Genomic DNA, 15,662 nt, shown 5'->3' with positions numbered 1-15,662 from the left:
GCCCAGCACCGTGGAAAAAATAGCACCAGCGAGTAGCGACGCTGCAGCAGAGCGAGTAACACTCGGCTACGAGTCCGTCAACCCAGCATCTGTAGTGCGTAAAGCCGAAGTTGTAGCAACAGAGCGAGAAACACTCGGCTACAAACAAGCTAACGATGTAGCAACAGAGCGAAAACACTCCGCTAGCCCGACCGGAGCCAACAACCCTCTTTTCTTTTTTTTTTTTAAATTATTTTTAGCACCGTAGGTAGTTTGCTAACCACCGAAACAGCCGTTAGGGAGGCGAAAAACACCTCACGAGGGCAGCAGTGGCAGGAAGCTAGATGGCTAACAAACAAGGTAGTCAACCCAGCTGAGCGGAGGCACTTAGCGGGGATGAAGCATGCCCGCCGGCAAAAAACAAGCTACTTACCTGTCGCAGTCCGAGCAGTGGTCGGATATGCACAGCGGGGATGAGCGCCGGATACGCAGCCTCTGGAGGACGAATCCGTAGCTCCAACCGGTCGTGGTTACGAGGCTACTGGCGTATGCGGCAAGCTAACAACAATAACAACCTGTGTGTGCGCTAAGGCGAGAAGATGAAAAGGAGACGATTTCTGGGTGCCTGCCCCTTTATCAGGTCGCTTATATCACCCAGGTCACATGACTTTGTTGGTATTATGTCTCGATCTGCGCATGCGCGTGATGCTTATCCAGGTATTTCATACCATCTCTGGCGGTCAGGAAGAATGAAATAGAACTTATCTCATTGGTTGCATTTCATATTTTGTGATGATGCAGCATTATGGTGAATTCCCCCCATGATGATTAAGTGAAAACAGATTTTTTAGGCAAGGCAAGGCAAGGCAATTTTATTTGTATAGCCCGTTTTTACAAACAGTTTGTCTCAAAGGGCTTTACATGGCATCGTAACAACATCCTCTGTCCTTAGACCCTCACATCGACTGAGGAAAAACTCCATGGAAACCCTTTTAACAGGGAAAAATCGGAGAAACCTCAGGGTGAGCAACAGAGGAGGGATCCCTCACCCAGGACGGACAGACGTGCAATGTTACAGACAAGAAAACAGTTTACAGTTTAGAAAAGGAAACATTGAAATATCACACTGCCATTAGTATTCATACATTTTACTTAGTATTCAGACATTATACTTAGTAGGCTACAGGCGTATATAGCCTCAAATCTTCTTGTGTGACATGACAAGTGTGTGACAGGTGTGACAGTGATGGGAATTTTCTGCCGTTGAGATCCAGGTCTATTGAAGCTGTCAGGTCGGATGCTGACTGTCAGAGGACGGCCATTTTCAGGTCTCGCCACAGATGTTTGATACTTTCTGAATACACTGTAAATGTAAGATTTTACATGCTAAATTGACTTATCATGACTCCAATCAGTGGGTTTGACTGATCTCGACCCAGGAGTTAACGGTTCACTCACATTTTCCAGTGGAATGCAAATTGAATTGCTGACTATTCTCAGCCCAGGAGGAAATTCAGTCTGTGCTTTGCAGTCTCTATTACACCCACAGAAGACAGAAAACGCCTTTAATGTTAAAACTAGCTCGCATCAAATGACTCCATACGTCAACCCCTGAAATTGAACTAGAAATAGTTTAACCTCGGAGCAATCTTACCAACAGGTCACAATAGAAAAAGCTGGAGGAGAGGGAGAGTGACATTTAGTGGCATTAAGCAGACAAACCACTACCCGCTCTGTTTGGAAACCTCTGACCTCTATAATTTCATGCCATTTCTCCTTTCTAATAACAACTATGAGTGGTAAAAGCACCAAATCTAAATCCTAATGAGAGCATTGACTGGGAGAGCTTTTGCAAATTTATATTTATATTATATTATTATATATATATAATATTGATTTTAAGAGCAAATACCTCCCTTTATTGCCTGGCTTTCTCCTTTTAGTCTGTTTTCGATTTCTGTTTATTTGCCTCTGAGTGGAAAGGAGCAATGCATTACCATAAATCACGTTAAGCTTACTGTCATCAGAATTCAGCTGCTAGACAAGGCTGCATCCCCAGGGTAATCCTTCACTGTAAACTGCCATGCCGCAAAAGTGCTAATTTAAAGATTTGATTCTTTGCATATTCCTCATGAGACAAAAATACCCGAGTGAATCTTATTATGTGAAGACATACTGACAAGCAAACTCTTAGGCTGTCACCTACAGGATATCGGAGGCTCCTGGGATTACTAATGATGACCTCTTGTCCTTTGGTTTACTGATTGCCCATTAGCTGCCAGTGAAGCTGCCCAGAACTTTCAATACAACACCACCACCACATACATTTTATTCCTTATTAACTACCCGACACGCCGCTCCCTGCCAACGCAGTATGTGCCCTCAGCTCATCTCATTTAATGGTAACAAGTCTGGAAAAGCTTGTATGAGGCTGGCTGAGTTTGAGAGACCATTGGATGGACAGGGAGAGGAGAATTTAATAATCTTAAATGCTCAAACCCCTCTCCTCCTCCTCCTCTCCCTCTCAGATATTGCATCCTGCTTTCATGTGCCAGCTGGGGAAGAGAGAGAAAGAAAGCAAAGCCCCACAGAGGGTTTCTGACTACCTTTGGATCATGTGGTCTGAAAGTGTGAAATTGTTGCCATGGTCGACTGATGCACCTGCGTGGATTCAAGTTTCTTAAGTGTAGGAAATTATGCCAAATAAAAAAGTCTGTCACAAGAGGAAGCAGACATTTTGGCAAGACAAGTTATTAGAAAATGAGAGTGTAAGTGTAGGTGGTGAACAGCTCTGAGCCGTGCCCTGTACAAGCTTCTCTCAGTCATTCACTATTGTGTTTTGCAAATTCGGAAGTTTTCAAGCTCCTCAATTATTCAACAGGTTTGGATCAACCTCAATCTTTGGCCACCTGTCCCTGAACCACTGGCATGCTGCCGCTTCACCAGTCACCCAGAACGAGTTCACGTCAATGCTTTGATCCCTCTCGGTGACGTCAACAGCACAGACCACCGGTCAGAATAAATGAGCCTGGAGGTGGGCAATTTAGCGACAGTAGCGATCTGTGACGCTGTAAGGAGTTTGTGCCAAAGCCAGTGTTTGTTGTCAGTAAATCTCACATGCTGTGGGGGCAGTGAGAGTTTAAAGTTAGCACACCAACTGTCACCTGTTGAGGGGAAACACGCCACCCACTCACGCACCTGTGCTCCTATTTAAATGCAAATAGGAAGTATGGAGGCACAAAGTAACGCATGTTTACTTTGCTTTTGAAACTTTGACCTTTTTATTTCTGTAGAAAGAAAATGGCTCAGAGAACATTTGGAGCATTTTTAACACAGATTAAAAGTTGAAATATTATCAAAATCATTGTTTCAGTTGATCAACACTCTTAATATGCCTCCAATTTAAAAGATCAACTGTACACATTTTATCATCTAAAAGTTAAAACTCATATAAAAACTGAGAAGTATCCACTGTAGGGAATGTTACATATATGTCACATAGAGCTAATATGATAAATCCAGTGCTATGGCATAATCACATTGTTTTTGCAAAAGCACAGCATCACACAATGTATGATAGCATCCCTGAGAATTTTACAAACTGGCACAGTTTATGAAGAAGTGGTTTTCAAATGGATAAAGGCACTGGACTTGTATATTTACAGCAGACCTGACATGCCAAGCTTGCATGGTTTATGACTCGAACAGAGAACAGATAGCCAGCTGTGTTTTAGACACAGACAGGGCTGGGTAAAGAGGGTCAGTAAACCTGTGCTGGTAGGAATGCATTAGCGCTAGACTGCCCTCTGGTGTCACATTAAAGAATGATAAAATACCCTCCTCAAAGTCAAGAAACACTCCCACCCTCTGCAGCCCGTTTGCACCCACAGGAACGGACACTTTGTTGTGCAGCGCCTCCACCTTCCTTTTGTCACAGCTGAGGCACCAGGAGTAGCTGTTGAAGCCCAGACGAGAGTTGTCCTTCTGGCCCTTCCTCTCTATCTGTCCCTCGCACAGCCCCACCTTCCAGCGGCCCTCGTCCACCGACACGTTCACCTCCCAGTACCAGCGGCCCCCCTCCAGGGCGCGGGAGGCAAGGACTTGCGGGAAGGAGCTGAAGCGAGCGTCGTGCTCCGTGTAGAACTGCTGAGCCTCGCTGTAGGTCACCCTCCTGTTGCTCTCAGACAGCTGCAGCTTGGAATGGGCCGTGTCTGCATCCAAGGAGGGGATAGTCCCATCTGTGCACAGGAAAGGAAAGGAAAAAATATAGCATTTTTTACTACAGTATGTATTTAGTCAATGGGTGAAATCAGATTCAATCAGTGAGTAATTTGAGAATTAACAGGTATTGGCATTAAAAAAATCCACTTTACTCACACAGCAGTCTGTAGAGGTCTCTGTCTTTGCCAGGCACAGTGGTCATGACTGTGTCCAGACGCTTCTCGGTCCACCTCTGCAAACATCTCAGCCGGGCCTGATCGACCTCCTCTGGAGCCTCGAACTGCTCCACAAAGTTCTCTCTGTTATTAGCCCTGACGAAAAGAAGAAAGAGACTTTAGACCTCTTTTTTCCTTGATGACCCCCATAAGATAGGGTACATCAACAAAACTACACAGAAAAACATAAAAGAAATAAACAGTAACACAATAAAGAAGAACATTATACAGTATGTTGAATTTAAATAAACAAACAAACAAATAAGCAAACTGCTTGTTGGTAAATATTAAGTGGTTATTTAAAAGTAGCTGTTATTATTTTAGCAAATTTAGGTAAAGCTTCTGTGTATATGGCTGCACAGAAAGTCTACCCGTATTTTACATCTGCCACAGACTGCAGCTGTTATAAGGAACACGCCTGTAAACATAACATCTCCATTGATCTCTTTGTAGGTGTAACTGGTCACGACAACGGTGTGTGGACTAGAGGTTGGCCGATGATGATAGTTTGAAACAGGAAAAAGTCAAGAGCTGAATCCTAACAAAAACACTGACATCATTATAAATGAACAAGTCCACAAGTTGGAGGCATTTTTTCTTTTAGCAGCTCATGATGCCATGCTTACAACCTTTATCACATACTCTACTTTTTGCTTTTCCGGGGGCTCGTTCTAAAAATGCCATCTTTAATGTAAGAAAAAAGATCCATTATTCAATATTTATATATTTATTCATATGACAGAATAAATTTGGTAATTTATGCATTGAGAGGGATGAAGCAACAAGAACTCTGTGAGCTGCGGGCACAAAAGGAGAACAACATGGCTCTAGTGGAGGAAGTGGAGAACCTGAACAAAATATGATGCTTGGACATAATCCATCCTGGAGCCCTGTTCACGTCTTTGACAAGAACTGTTGCATGACAAACATTTCCTGTCCTGACGTTCCTTTGGACTTTTTATATAATTCTCTGTCAGTGTTGCTACACAGGTATTTACAGAATTTAAAAAAAGCCAATTTAAATCATTTTTTTCACCAGTAAATCTGGTTCATCTTTGCTATCACAGATGGACAGAACAATACCCACGGGCTGTAAAAAGCCCAGGTCTGGACTGGATGCAGAGTTTCTAGTCTCTATCGATAAAGATCATCTCCTCAGAAACAAACGGACCCGATTAAAACAATAAGTACACAATTACGATGTCGCAGGTTTAAAAAAGAAAAAAAAAAAGTGACAGTTCTGAGGGAGAGAGGAGCTGACTGATACCTTAATGTTGTTTGGCTGCTGGCTGGTGCTTAGGGAAAGCCTGTATGTTAAGTCTTGCTATTTCAAAGACATGACCAACAGTCTTATTGTGCTTATAGTTTATGAATGAAGTTGTCTCAGTACCAAAGGCCTTACTCTGGCTTTACCTTAGCCTGACTTCTGCTTTAACGATAGTTTATTAAATGTTCCATCACTGCTAATTATTCAGCCAAACAATTATTTGGTTGACCTCTGGTGCGGACAGCATAACTGATTCTAGAAAGACACATCGCTTCAGATTTTTTCAAGTGTTTTTCCTTAACTAGGGTGAATGAACACTTAAATGTGATTAAATGTTCATGTGGGATATGTATCCTGTTGGTGGCACATTCAACTACTGACATGTTCAACAAATTGCTGCTTTCCATGCAACAAGGCAGAAGTTGAAAGAAAAACACTTACAGTTGGGCGACTCTGCTGTACTCCTGTTATGTGAGAAAGAGGAAAAAGACATTTTCTGTGAGTTTTCATAACTGTTTATCTGATATGGTTTACAAACAAAGGGTGTTTCCCCCCTAACGTTAAACTTACCATAATGAAAGCCTGGTCCTGAATGCGTTTATCACCCTTGGCATCAGCCAGCCCCTCCAGGGAGTGGAGGCCTTGCTGGAGGGACAGCAGGGAGCTGCGGAGGTGGCTGAGTTTCTCCTCTAGTCCACCCAGAACCCTGTTGTCCTCCTTCATCACACACTGAAGAGCTGACTGCTCCTCCTGCTCCAGGGCCTCTCTGATGGCTCTGTACTGCTGCTGCACGCCTTCTCGTGCCTCATTCAAAAGCACCTGGACATGGAATATATCAATCAGTGTAATGCAATGTTATATATTTCTCAGACAAAACATAATTCAAAATCTTTTTCTTTCTTTTTTTTTTTTTCAAAAACTTCTATTTTTTTTTTTTTTGATGAACTTCTAATACCCATTAAACACTTGACAGCAGTAATATAGTTTAATAATGTGACAATTTGAATTGAGAACTATTGTTAGACAGCTTTCTATGATTGCTTTCACACTACTACTCTTATTCATATTTGAGTTATTTGCTACGGAAGCATATTGCATTCACTTGAATAAAAATAAATAAATAAATATGTTTTTTCTGAGTAATTTATTTTGTTGGTCTGTTTTTCAAGGTAATTATAGTATTTCTGTTCTTCTGAGTTAAGTCAGAAAAAAATTACCTCAAAAAACAGGAGGAAAAATATTACCACGAAAAACAGAAATAATTACCCTGAAAAACAAACCAAAAACTAAATTACTCAAGTGAATGCAATACGCTTCCGTAATTTGCCATTTCAAGGGCCTACCTTTTAAAATACCACACCTACAGTATGAACCGACTGATCCCACAAGCCCATCAAGTGTGCAGAGTAGACACTTCATTTTAAACTCGTTAAACATTACATGAGTTGGTCTTCAACAAATACAGGGTAGCAACAATGCAATAAGAGAAAGGGGAAGAGGAGGAGTGTGAGCAATATTGGTTAACCATGTGGACTTACTTTGGAAGTCTCTTTCATTTGCGTAAATTCAGTCACTCTGTTCTTCACTTGCTGTTCAGCATCCTGCAGTTGTTTGATCTCTTCTTTTAGGTTCCCCTTGGGACAAAGGCACAAAGAAAAAAAAAAACACAGATTTACTGCTATGGCTTGGTTTAGACACATCCCATCTTTAAACACTATGTCTATAGTTTGCATTGCTGTATTCAACACTCACCCTGAGCTCTCTCTCTGCCTCCCGGATGCTGATGCACACGTGGTCACGGTGGGAGCCGATGACGGTGCACACCGTGCACACGCACAATCCACACTGGCGACAGAAGATTCTGTTTATCTCCTGGTGCTCCTGGCACCTCCAGGGAGAAATGTCCTCCACTGGGGGAACCAGGGTGTGGTTCTGGAAAACGGGAGATTCCAGGTGAGGGCGCAGGTGCTCTGAACACATGGAGGCTCCGCACACAAGGCAGGTCTTCACAGCGGGCTGACACTCGGCTTTAGGGCAATAGTGGCAGGGCACGGGGCTGGTGCTTTTGTTTTCTGACCTGGAAAAGATGCCGGCAAAGCTCGGAGATCCTGGAGAGGCAGCAGGGCGATTGGGGAATTTCAGAGGAATCTTGACATGTTGCGTTGGAGACTTATCTACACCTGGTGATGAGACCCCAGGGCTCATATCAGATTTGGCAGGTGAGGCATGATTTCTTGCCACTTGTGTGACTTTTTTAGGTGTTGCAGGAAGAGGTGCATCACATATATCTACTTCATCCGAGCTGTCAGCATCATCCAGTACAATTTCCTCTGGTTTACGGTGCTGGCTCTGCTGGACTGAGATGCCTTGTGGGACATCAGACACCACCTTGCTGTCAGACTTGTCGCTGGAGGATGAGCCATCACCACGCTCAGACCGATCAGACTCTGGGTGCACCATTCTCCTGGCTGTCTCCACACCTGTCGGCTGCCCAGGTTGGTCTGAGAAGGAGGTGGTGGGAGTCTCTGTGTCGCTGGGACGCTGAGGGGGAGTCTCTACTGCTGCTTCCACAGTTGATCGCTTTGTGTTGGGTTGCTCTGGTGCAGGTGTGCTGGCCTTTCTCTTCCCCAGGAGTGTGCTGGTGAAAGATGCTCCCCTTGATGTTGAGTCAGATCTGTTATTTTCACTGGATGTGGCTAAAAAGAACAGAGGATGGAGGTTGTTTAGCACTTTCAGAGCAAAATGTACACACTCACAAGCTGCTGTTGATCAGCACATCTGCCCTAGAATTGTACAGTCTATTGAGCAAGTTCTCAGTACTCAAAGCAGTAGCGGTTGTTTTTTGCCTTGTTATTACCTTGTAGTTCACTTAGTGGCAATGAGTTGAATAATTTAACTTCTGATGAAGTCATTTTATTAATGACATCTGTCAAAGTCTGTCAAAGTCACTGTATCTAGGTTGGTTTAGTCATGTTATGGCCACAACCCAATCCACATTAAATCCACTATCCACTTAAAATAACTTGCAGCTGTCAAGGCAACTGTATGGTAATTAAAAGTTACTGCTAGGTGTCAATCATAAGCAATGGAACAGATTTAGTAAGGTGGAAGTGGGAGGTGATTTATGCCAAACACAGGAAAACTGCGCTGCCACATACTTGCATTGACCGTCATCGACAAGTTAGACTTTTACCCTCACTGCCTTATCTCGTAAAGACAACAAACTTTGGCCTCAACATGAGTATAGTATTAGATTGATCCTCTGGCCACTGGCATTGTTAACAAACACACCGTTAGTCTAGACAAGTCACACAAGAGACAATGATGTTTCAGAAACGTAATTTCACTTGCTTGTAGTGTAAAACTGGCAGACAGTATTGAGGGGTTGTACTTAAAACTGAGGCAGATGGGTATTTAAATTGTTTACCACTTAAACACATAACTTGTAGTCATGCTTCAGATGTCTATGAAACAATACTATTACAGATAATAACCCTTATCGCACCTCTCAAAACTAAGCGACAAAGTGCTTTACAATTAACAACAGGAACCATAAAACAATAGCATTTAATTAAAATCCCTGACATTGAAGTACAACAGAGCCACCCGTTAACATAAAGGCTCAAACAACAAATGTAATGCTTAAGAGAAGATTTAAGAGGCTCCTGAGTCCGAGATCTTCAGGCAATAGACTCAACAGCCTTGAGTTGGTACCCAAACTGCAAAAGCTCAGTCGCCTTTAGTGATCAGTTGAGATTCAGAGGAACCTAGTAGTGTCTTGCTGGACAGTCACTGAGTCTCACAGGGAGTCAGCAGGTTGCAATTCTAAACCTCACAGGTAGACAGTGAAGAGCTACAAGGACTGGGATGATATGGATGCTTGTCTCTCTTGATACGTGTTTAAAGCCTGCAGAGTTTTGAACTAATTGTAGATGTTGGAATAAATAGCTTTACAATAGTCAAGTCTGGAAGCAATAAAAGTGCGGAAAACCTTTTTTACACCAAAAAACCATCCCTCGGTTGTGAATACTGTGCTGCAGACAATAGAAAGGTAAATGTTCCTGGGTATACTGCAGAAGGTAAGGTAACGTAGGTTCAACTGCTCATTACATTTATAAAATGACACACAAGAATGAAAATTACCTGTTACCATTTTAAATTGCCTGAGGTGATGTCTTCGGATAATTGTTAGCTCTAGAGCAAAGAGGTAAATCTAGCTTCACCTTGACTGCAGGACGGAAGAGCTGCCTACACTCCAGAGCATCAATAAGCTACTACCAGAGAATTTCTAATATTGAATAATAGTCAATAGACTGGCTCTGCTACTACTAGCAATGATAATAATAACGATAATCATCATCATCATTGATAATAACAATTTTTGGAAAGTCCAGTAGGCTATGCTACTGTAGGCTACATGTTGCTAAAACTACAATCAACGTTACTCAAGTTGTAACGTTGTCTTTATTGCAGGACATGTACTTGTGATGGTGGAGTACTGTTATATACATTTACTTAAATCAATTGAAGTGTATTATATCTATATATCATGTGTATTATGAAGGATCTGCCTGTTCAGCGGATACTTGCCGGAAGTTAGCTAAATTAGCTCAGGTTACCTTCCACTCACACACATAGCTCACACATCCACTAAATCAACAGTTATCTCTAACTAAGCGGTCACAGTCACATGGTATTCAACCAGCCCCCACTATACCTGCAGCGCTGCGGGGCTGAGCGCGTCGAGCCGGGGCGGGCGGCCGTATGAGGTTGCGGTCAAACGGCAGAGTCTGGTACGTGGTGCTGCACCGCCACTCCGGACAGCGGTACGGCCCGTCCGGAGTGACGCTCCACAGGTCCCCGATGCAGCGGCGGCAGAACCGGTGGTTGCACTTCAGAGTGACCGGCTCCCGGGTCAGCTCGTCGCACAGCGGACACCTCGCCGGAGTGTCCAACGATGCACCCATTTTGTTTTGGCTGATGTTTAGTTTCTGTTTCCGGGATGTCAATCAAACAGAGGAGGCGGGGCTAGACTTTTGAATCCCGCTTCCCGTCCCTATGTTCCCGTCCCATGGCGCAACTCTTAAAGGTGCAGCCATCTAAATATAATAAATCCATGGCATGGATGTATTATATTAACTGGATACCGGACCGGAAAATGGCCGCCGTTCATTTCAATGGAAGTTGCTCGCCTGGCGCATACGCCGAAAAAGTTTCTGACTTCCGGGTTTACTTCCGCGTTATGCGGCCCATAGAGCATGCGCAGTTGAGTCACCCCCCATAATGCTTTGCGGTCTCCCATCATGCCCTGGGGCAATGAGAACGAGCCAGCCCCATGGATGTATTATATTAACTGGATACCGGACCGGAAAATGGCCGCCGTTCATTTCAATGAAAGTTGCTCGCCTGGCGCATACGCCGAAAAAGTTTCTGACTTCCGGGTTTACTTCCGCGTTATGCGGCCCATAGAGCATGCGCAGTTGAGTCACCCCCCATAATGCTCTGCGGTCTCCCATCATGCCCTGGGGCAATGAGAACGAGCAACCGCCGTTCTAGTTTTGGCGCTGCGCGTTCATGTATGTGTTACTTGTGGATTTAAGGAATGGTATTAAGACTTTTACAGGACTCACACGGACTTTAAAACAAAGATAATGATTTAAAAAGTAAGACGGCCGATCGTAGGTTTACTACGGTCGTTTATATGATCGTTAAATCGTTTTGACAGTTAATTAATATACGATGTTACACTGAAAACGAGTTAGTCCGAACCTGTAAGCTTAAATCGCAATGGAAAATAAATCATAATTAACTGTATTTTTGTTAGACATGACAGAGATGACCACAGAACACCTCAAATAATGTAATGAGGCTTTACTCTTACCTTTTTTTATATTCAATAGTATATTTAACTTGCTGCACAGTTCACCAGTTGTATTTACAGGATGTTGGTGGAGTATAGTCACACGTGTTTTGTTTTTATCAACCACAGCTGTGATTAAAGAAAATTAGAACTCTTTGGCAAATGCATCTTCCTTTTAATAATTGTCTGTACTGGCTGTGTTCATAGTTTCATCATCATCATTAAGCCTTCAGGTGGATGAGACTCTTTGTAATTCAACAGTTTAACCTTACAATATTTCCACAACACACAGAATATCAGTGTCCACTAAATACAGCTGTTACAGAACCAGACATTTTAATTAAACACGATGCCTCAGACACAGTTGATGTTGGATTTGGTAGAAGCAGAAAAAAGTCACAAGCATGTCTGTTTTTTTCCGAACAATTTAATAATATGATGATGAGTTTAAGTGATCATTTAGCATACTGACATTGAACAAACACACACTGACGACGGTGAGGAGGAGATTGGAGGATGAGGAGGACGTCCACGGTTCTTCCTCCGGCCCCGGTGAAGACGGGGAGCAGCTGCACCGTCAGGACACACACACGACACACCGACCATGGAGGAGATGTCTCGGTTTACATTTTACCACCGTGGCATTAATTAAGCCGTAAAATAAATTGACGTGAACGGAGCAACAGGTGTAGAACATCAGCCGCGATGAGACACTGTTGACACACACAAACACATACAGCATAAATGACTTATCAAGCTAAAATTACTGAAAAATATGAGTTTTACAGGGAAAGTAATGTAAAACAGTCCGGTTTCACGTCAGTAAAAGCAGTCACTACGAGGCGATCTCATCAATTAAAACGTTACGTTTAAGAATACGAGTTGACAAGAGACTAATAACAGACATTAACTATCATAAAGTTAAATTAACTCGATGTGACCAAACAAAAACTCACCTTTGAGCCGTGTTTTCCACTTTTCTGAGTGATTTTAGCACCGGACAGAGTCTCATTAGTTTCAGGCATCCTCGGTCCCGAGACACACACGACCGCGCACTGCTGGTGCACGGACACAGCCGTGACGTCACGGCCAGAAATGAGACTTTTCTGTGGCTTTTCTGGCCGTTAGAAAACATTTTGACGGATAAAAAGTCCATGACTTAAAAATATAGAATACAAAGATTAGTAATTAACGGAGGTTACAGCTGGAGGTGTCCTGTGAACAGTTTTACAGGCTTCTCTTTTACTATTGCGGTCTATGGGAAAAATCCTTTCTGGGCCGCATGGGATTTTTTGTTGCAGTACCACGGGTGGCCACTGGGAAAAATCGGCGTGCCTGCTGAGAGGATTACAGGGGGGCTGATCCATGGGTGCAGCTGGAATAAATTGATAATGAGTAATATTTATACTGTGTAGATTATTATGTATCATTCCTGTGTTAAAATATTCTGTAGCACGTAAAAACTTGTAGCCTATACAAAAGTCGAGGTTACGTTACGAGATAAAACGTCATGATTATGAGATTAAAATAAAGTTCTACTTATGAGATAAAAGATAATAAAGATAATAATTATAGAAATTATATGGAATAAGTAGCATAATAAAGCCAGACACTTGATGTATCACTAGAGGGAGAGCAAATTAAGAACAAGACAGGACATTTCAAAATAAGACAGGACATTTAAATCTAAACACAAAAACACAAACTCAGGTTTCTGTTGTGGTTTTGTCTTGGCCAGAGGTTGTCAGCAGATGATCAAATCACACTTTATATCCATCATGGTACCACTGCACTTTCTCAAATCAGAAGGTCAGCAGGTTTCCTGTTAGTGATTTTCCCAATTACTCATGTCTTCCTGTTATTGTACCCCCTGCCCTCACATGCTGTGCTGTAGCCTACCATCCTCACAGACTCCACACACTCTCTCACATCATTACAGTGCAGTGCACTCAGCATCATGTGAGCACAACTAATATACCATAGTTTCAGCAGGCTGAAAAGATGTCTGTTGTCTTTTAGAGGTCAGGGGCAGGAGGAGCCAGTGGAGGCCATGTCGAGTCGGTCTAAAGGGTCAGGGACAGAGCAGTGGAGAACAAGCAGCTTCTTTGCAGAGGGTGTTTTTATTCAAAAGATCTAAATATGTAAGTAACGATTACGAACCTACTGCTATGACTTTAGGGATTATGGCAATGGGCCAATTTGCCAAAATGTTGAACTATCCCTTTAAGGGCAGAGCAGCCATGCACATCAAGTAAGGCAGGAGGATCTGGACTCAAAAAACAAATTGAGTCTAGCTTTATAAATGTTATCAGCTCATGAACCACGGGGTCCCATATTAAACAGGACAGTTGAAGGATCTTTTTAATGGGTACATTCTCTTCCCTTATTTATTATTAATTCAGTCTTTATACAGAGGAAAATATTCTCAAAAGTGTATTCATTATAGATGTGTTGATACAAGTAGCCTATTACGTTCATGTAGCTGTGGCTGGAGCTAATGTGTTGAGTAATTAAAAGCTTCTTGCATGCCCATGATCCATCTGTTTGAACATGCAGAGACTAGGCTGAGATTTTCAGTGGCTGTGCCAGCACTTCTTCCAAGCAATTTTCCCCGCCCCCTAGCAGTTTGTATCATTCATGTGCCATCACTGCGAATTTGTCCCGAACCTGTAATCAGAATACTGCTGTCATTTTATGCTTCCGGTCATTGAACTGCAATGAAATGCAATAATAATAATAATAATAATAATAATAATAATAAAAAAACAAAGTTACTACTCCACCTTCTGGATAGCCAAAATGACTCCCTTGAGGACAATGAACTGCGGACAGCCATAAGAGTTCTGGAAAAACCTGATATGGAGGGCCGACAATACTTAAAGTTATGATCAGTAAAAAGCTTTTTAATTCTCTTCTCAGAGGAGAAAGCCATCTGAGCCACAGAGGCACTGGTTGTTGCTATTTTGCCTTAAAGCACCAGATGGGAACAGTCCTGTCTGAAAGTGGTAGAGGTCTTGTTTCTCTCGACAGCATTCTTGTCTGTATTGTGGTCAAGACATGTGACTTGGATAAAAAGACTTTTGTGACTTGTGAGTGAGAGGTTAATCTTATAATCTCATAGCAGTTTTGTCTTAAAAAGATTTTTTCTACATTTTCGTACCATCCATGTTGCTTGGAATTAAGAAGTCAGTTTTGGTCTACTGCAAAGCTAAATGTTGTGCTCTGAATTTTTAATGCACCTATGCAAATTAAATGTCAGCATAGATAAATACATAAAATAAGCAGTTTAAATGAACGTGATAATATCCTAATAAGGTATTTTTTTTTCCCTCAACATTTTCTCCTCAAATGCATTTTAATTGATATGAAAGGGATACTTCAAAATCAATAATTCACATTCTACAGTACTCACTGCCAAGCCACGTAGCTCCCAGTGGCTGCGCGAGATCCATGCGCAAGATGCGCGAGATTTCTCGCGGATCCCGCATGCGCACAAACAGCAACAGAGTCACTGGGAACTACTGCTACAACAAGGCTAAAAACAGAGATCAAAATATTTTTTTCCGAACAACTGTTTCCTGTCGCGGCTTCAGGACACTTGGGTCAGTACGGACGAGCAGTATGGATTTATTTGGATGTTTCAGTGTGTGTTTTGGACGATTCAAATGTGGGCTCTATTTGCTGCCATTATATAAAAATCTGTTGCCAGCCGGGACCCCCCTGTCATGTTCGTGTTCCAAGGATGAGGCCGTGTTGATAGCAAGTAACTTAGTTTAATGTCTCACGTTCTCAACAACATACATGTGGCTCAATGCAGTCTTGCTCTACCCTGTTATATGGTACAGTAAGCTGACTACAAACCAGTACTGCCGCCTAGCGGTCAACCATGTAATAACATCCAATCATAACATCCCCCTTTTTCTAAGGTAAAATGCATTAACATGAATCATCACATTAGCTGTGTCAGTTATTTCAACCATTTCTCATTCAGCATAACTCTGCAACACATAAGCAGTATAGACAGTTTATATCAGATTGCATAACTCATATCTAAGCCAACACTAGACCATTTAGAACACATTCACAACATCAATCAATATATATATATAAATTTTGTTCA

The 15,662-nt window shown here is 42.4% G+C and overlaps 1 protein-coding gene across 1 annotated transcript; it reads right to left on the bottom strand.

Moving 5' to 3' along the window:
• Positions 1 to 3,208: 3,208 nt before the first annotated feature.
• On the bottom strand, positions 3,209 to 10,657 carry LOC146985578 (tripartite motif-containing protein 14). The gene is made up of 7 exons (XM_085778691.1): positions 10,400 to 10,657; positions 7,435 to 8,378; positions 7,221 to 7,316; positions 6,253 to 6,501; positions 6,124 to 6,146; positions 4,357 to 4,511; positions 3,209 to 4,217 (listed from the first exon to the last, which is right to left on the bottom strand). The coding sequence occupies exons 1-7, from the start codon at positions 10,647 to 10,649 to the stop codon at positions 3,673 to 3,675; spliced, it is 2,262 nt and encodes a 753-aa protein (XP_085634817.1). The 5' UTR covers positions 10,650 to 10,657; the 3' UTR covers positions 3,209 to 3,672.
• Between the last annotated feature and the right edge of the window lie 5,005 nt (positions 10,658 to 15,662).

Source organism: Trachurus japonicus, chromosome 6 (genome assembly GCF_045865225.1).
Source record: "Trachurus japonicus isolate A0001 chromosome 6, Traja_1.0".
NCBI classification, from domain to species: Eukaryota; Metazoa; Chordata; class Actinopteri; order Carangiformes; family Carangidae; genus Trachurus; species Trachurus japonicus.
This window is presented reverse-complemented; position numbering and strand designations above follow the sequence as displayed.

Excerpts from the sequence above, each read along its gene's own strand:
- LOC146985578 (XM_085778691.1), bottom strand. The coding sequence starts at position 10,649 with ATGGGTGCATCGTTGGACACTCCGGCGAGGTGTCCGCTGTGCGACGAG. Across the intron at positions 8,379-10,399 it reads TCAGCCCCGCAGCGCTGCAG|CCACATCCAGTGAAAATAAC; the intron begins GTATAGTGGGGG and ends TGTTCTTTTTAG. Across the intron at positions 7,317-7,434 it reads AGGCAGAGAGAGAGCTCAGG|GGGAACCTAAAAGAAGAGAT; the intron begins GTGAGTGTTGAA and ends CTTTGTCCCAAG.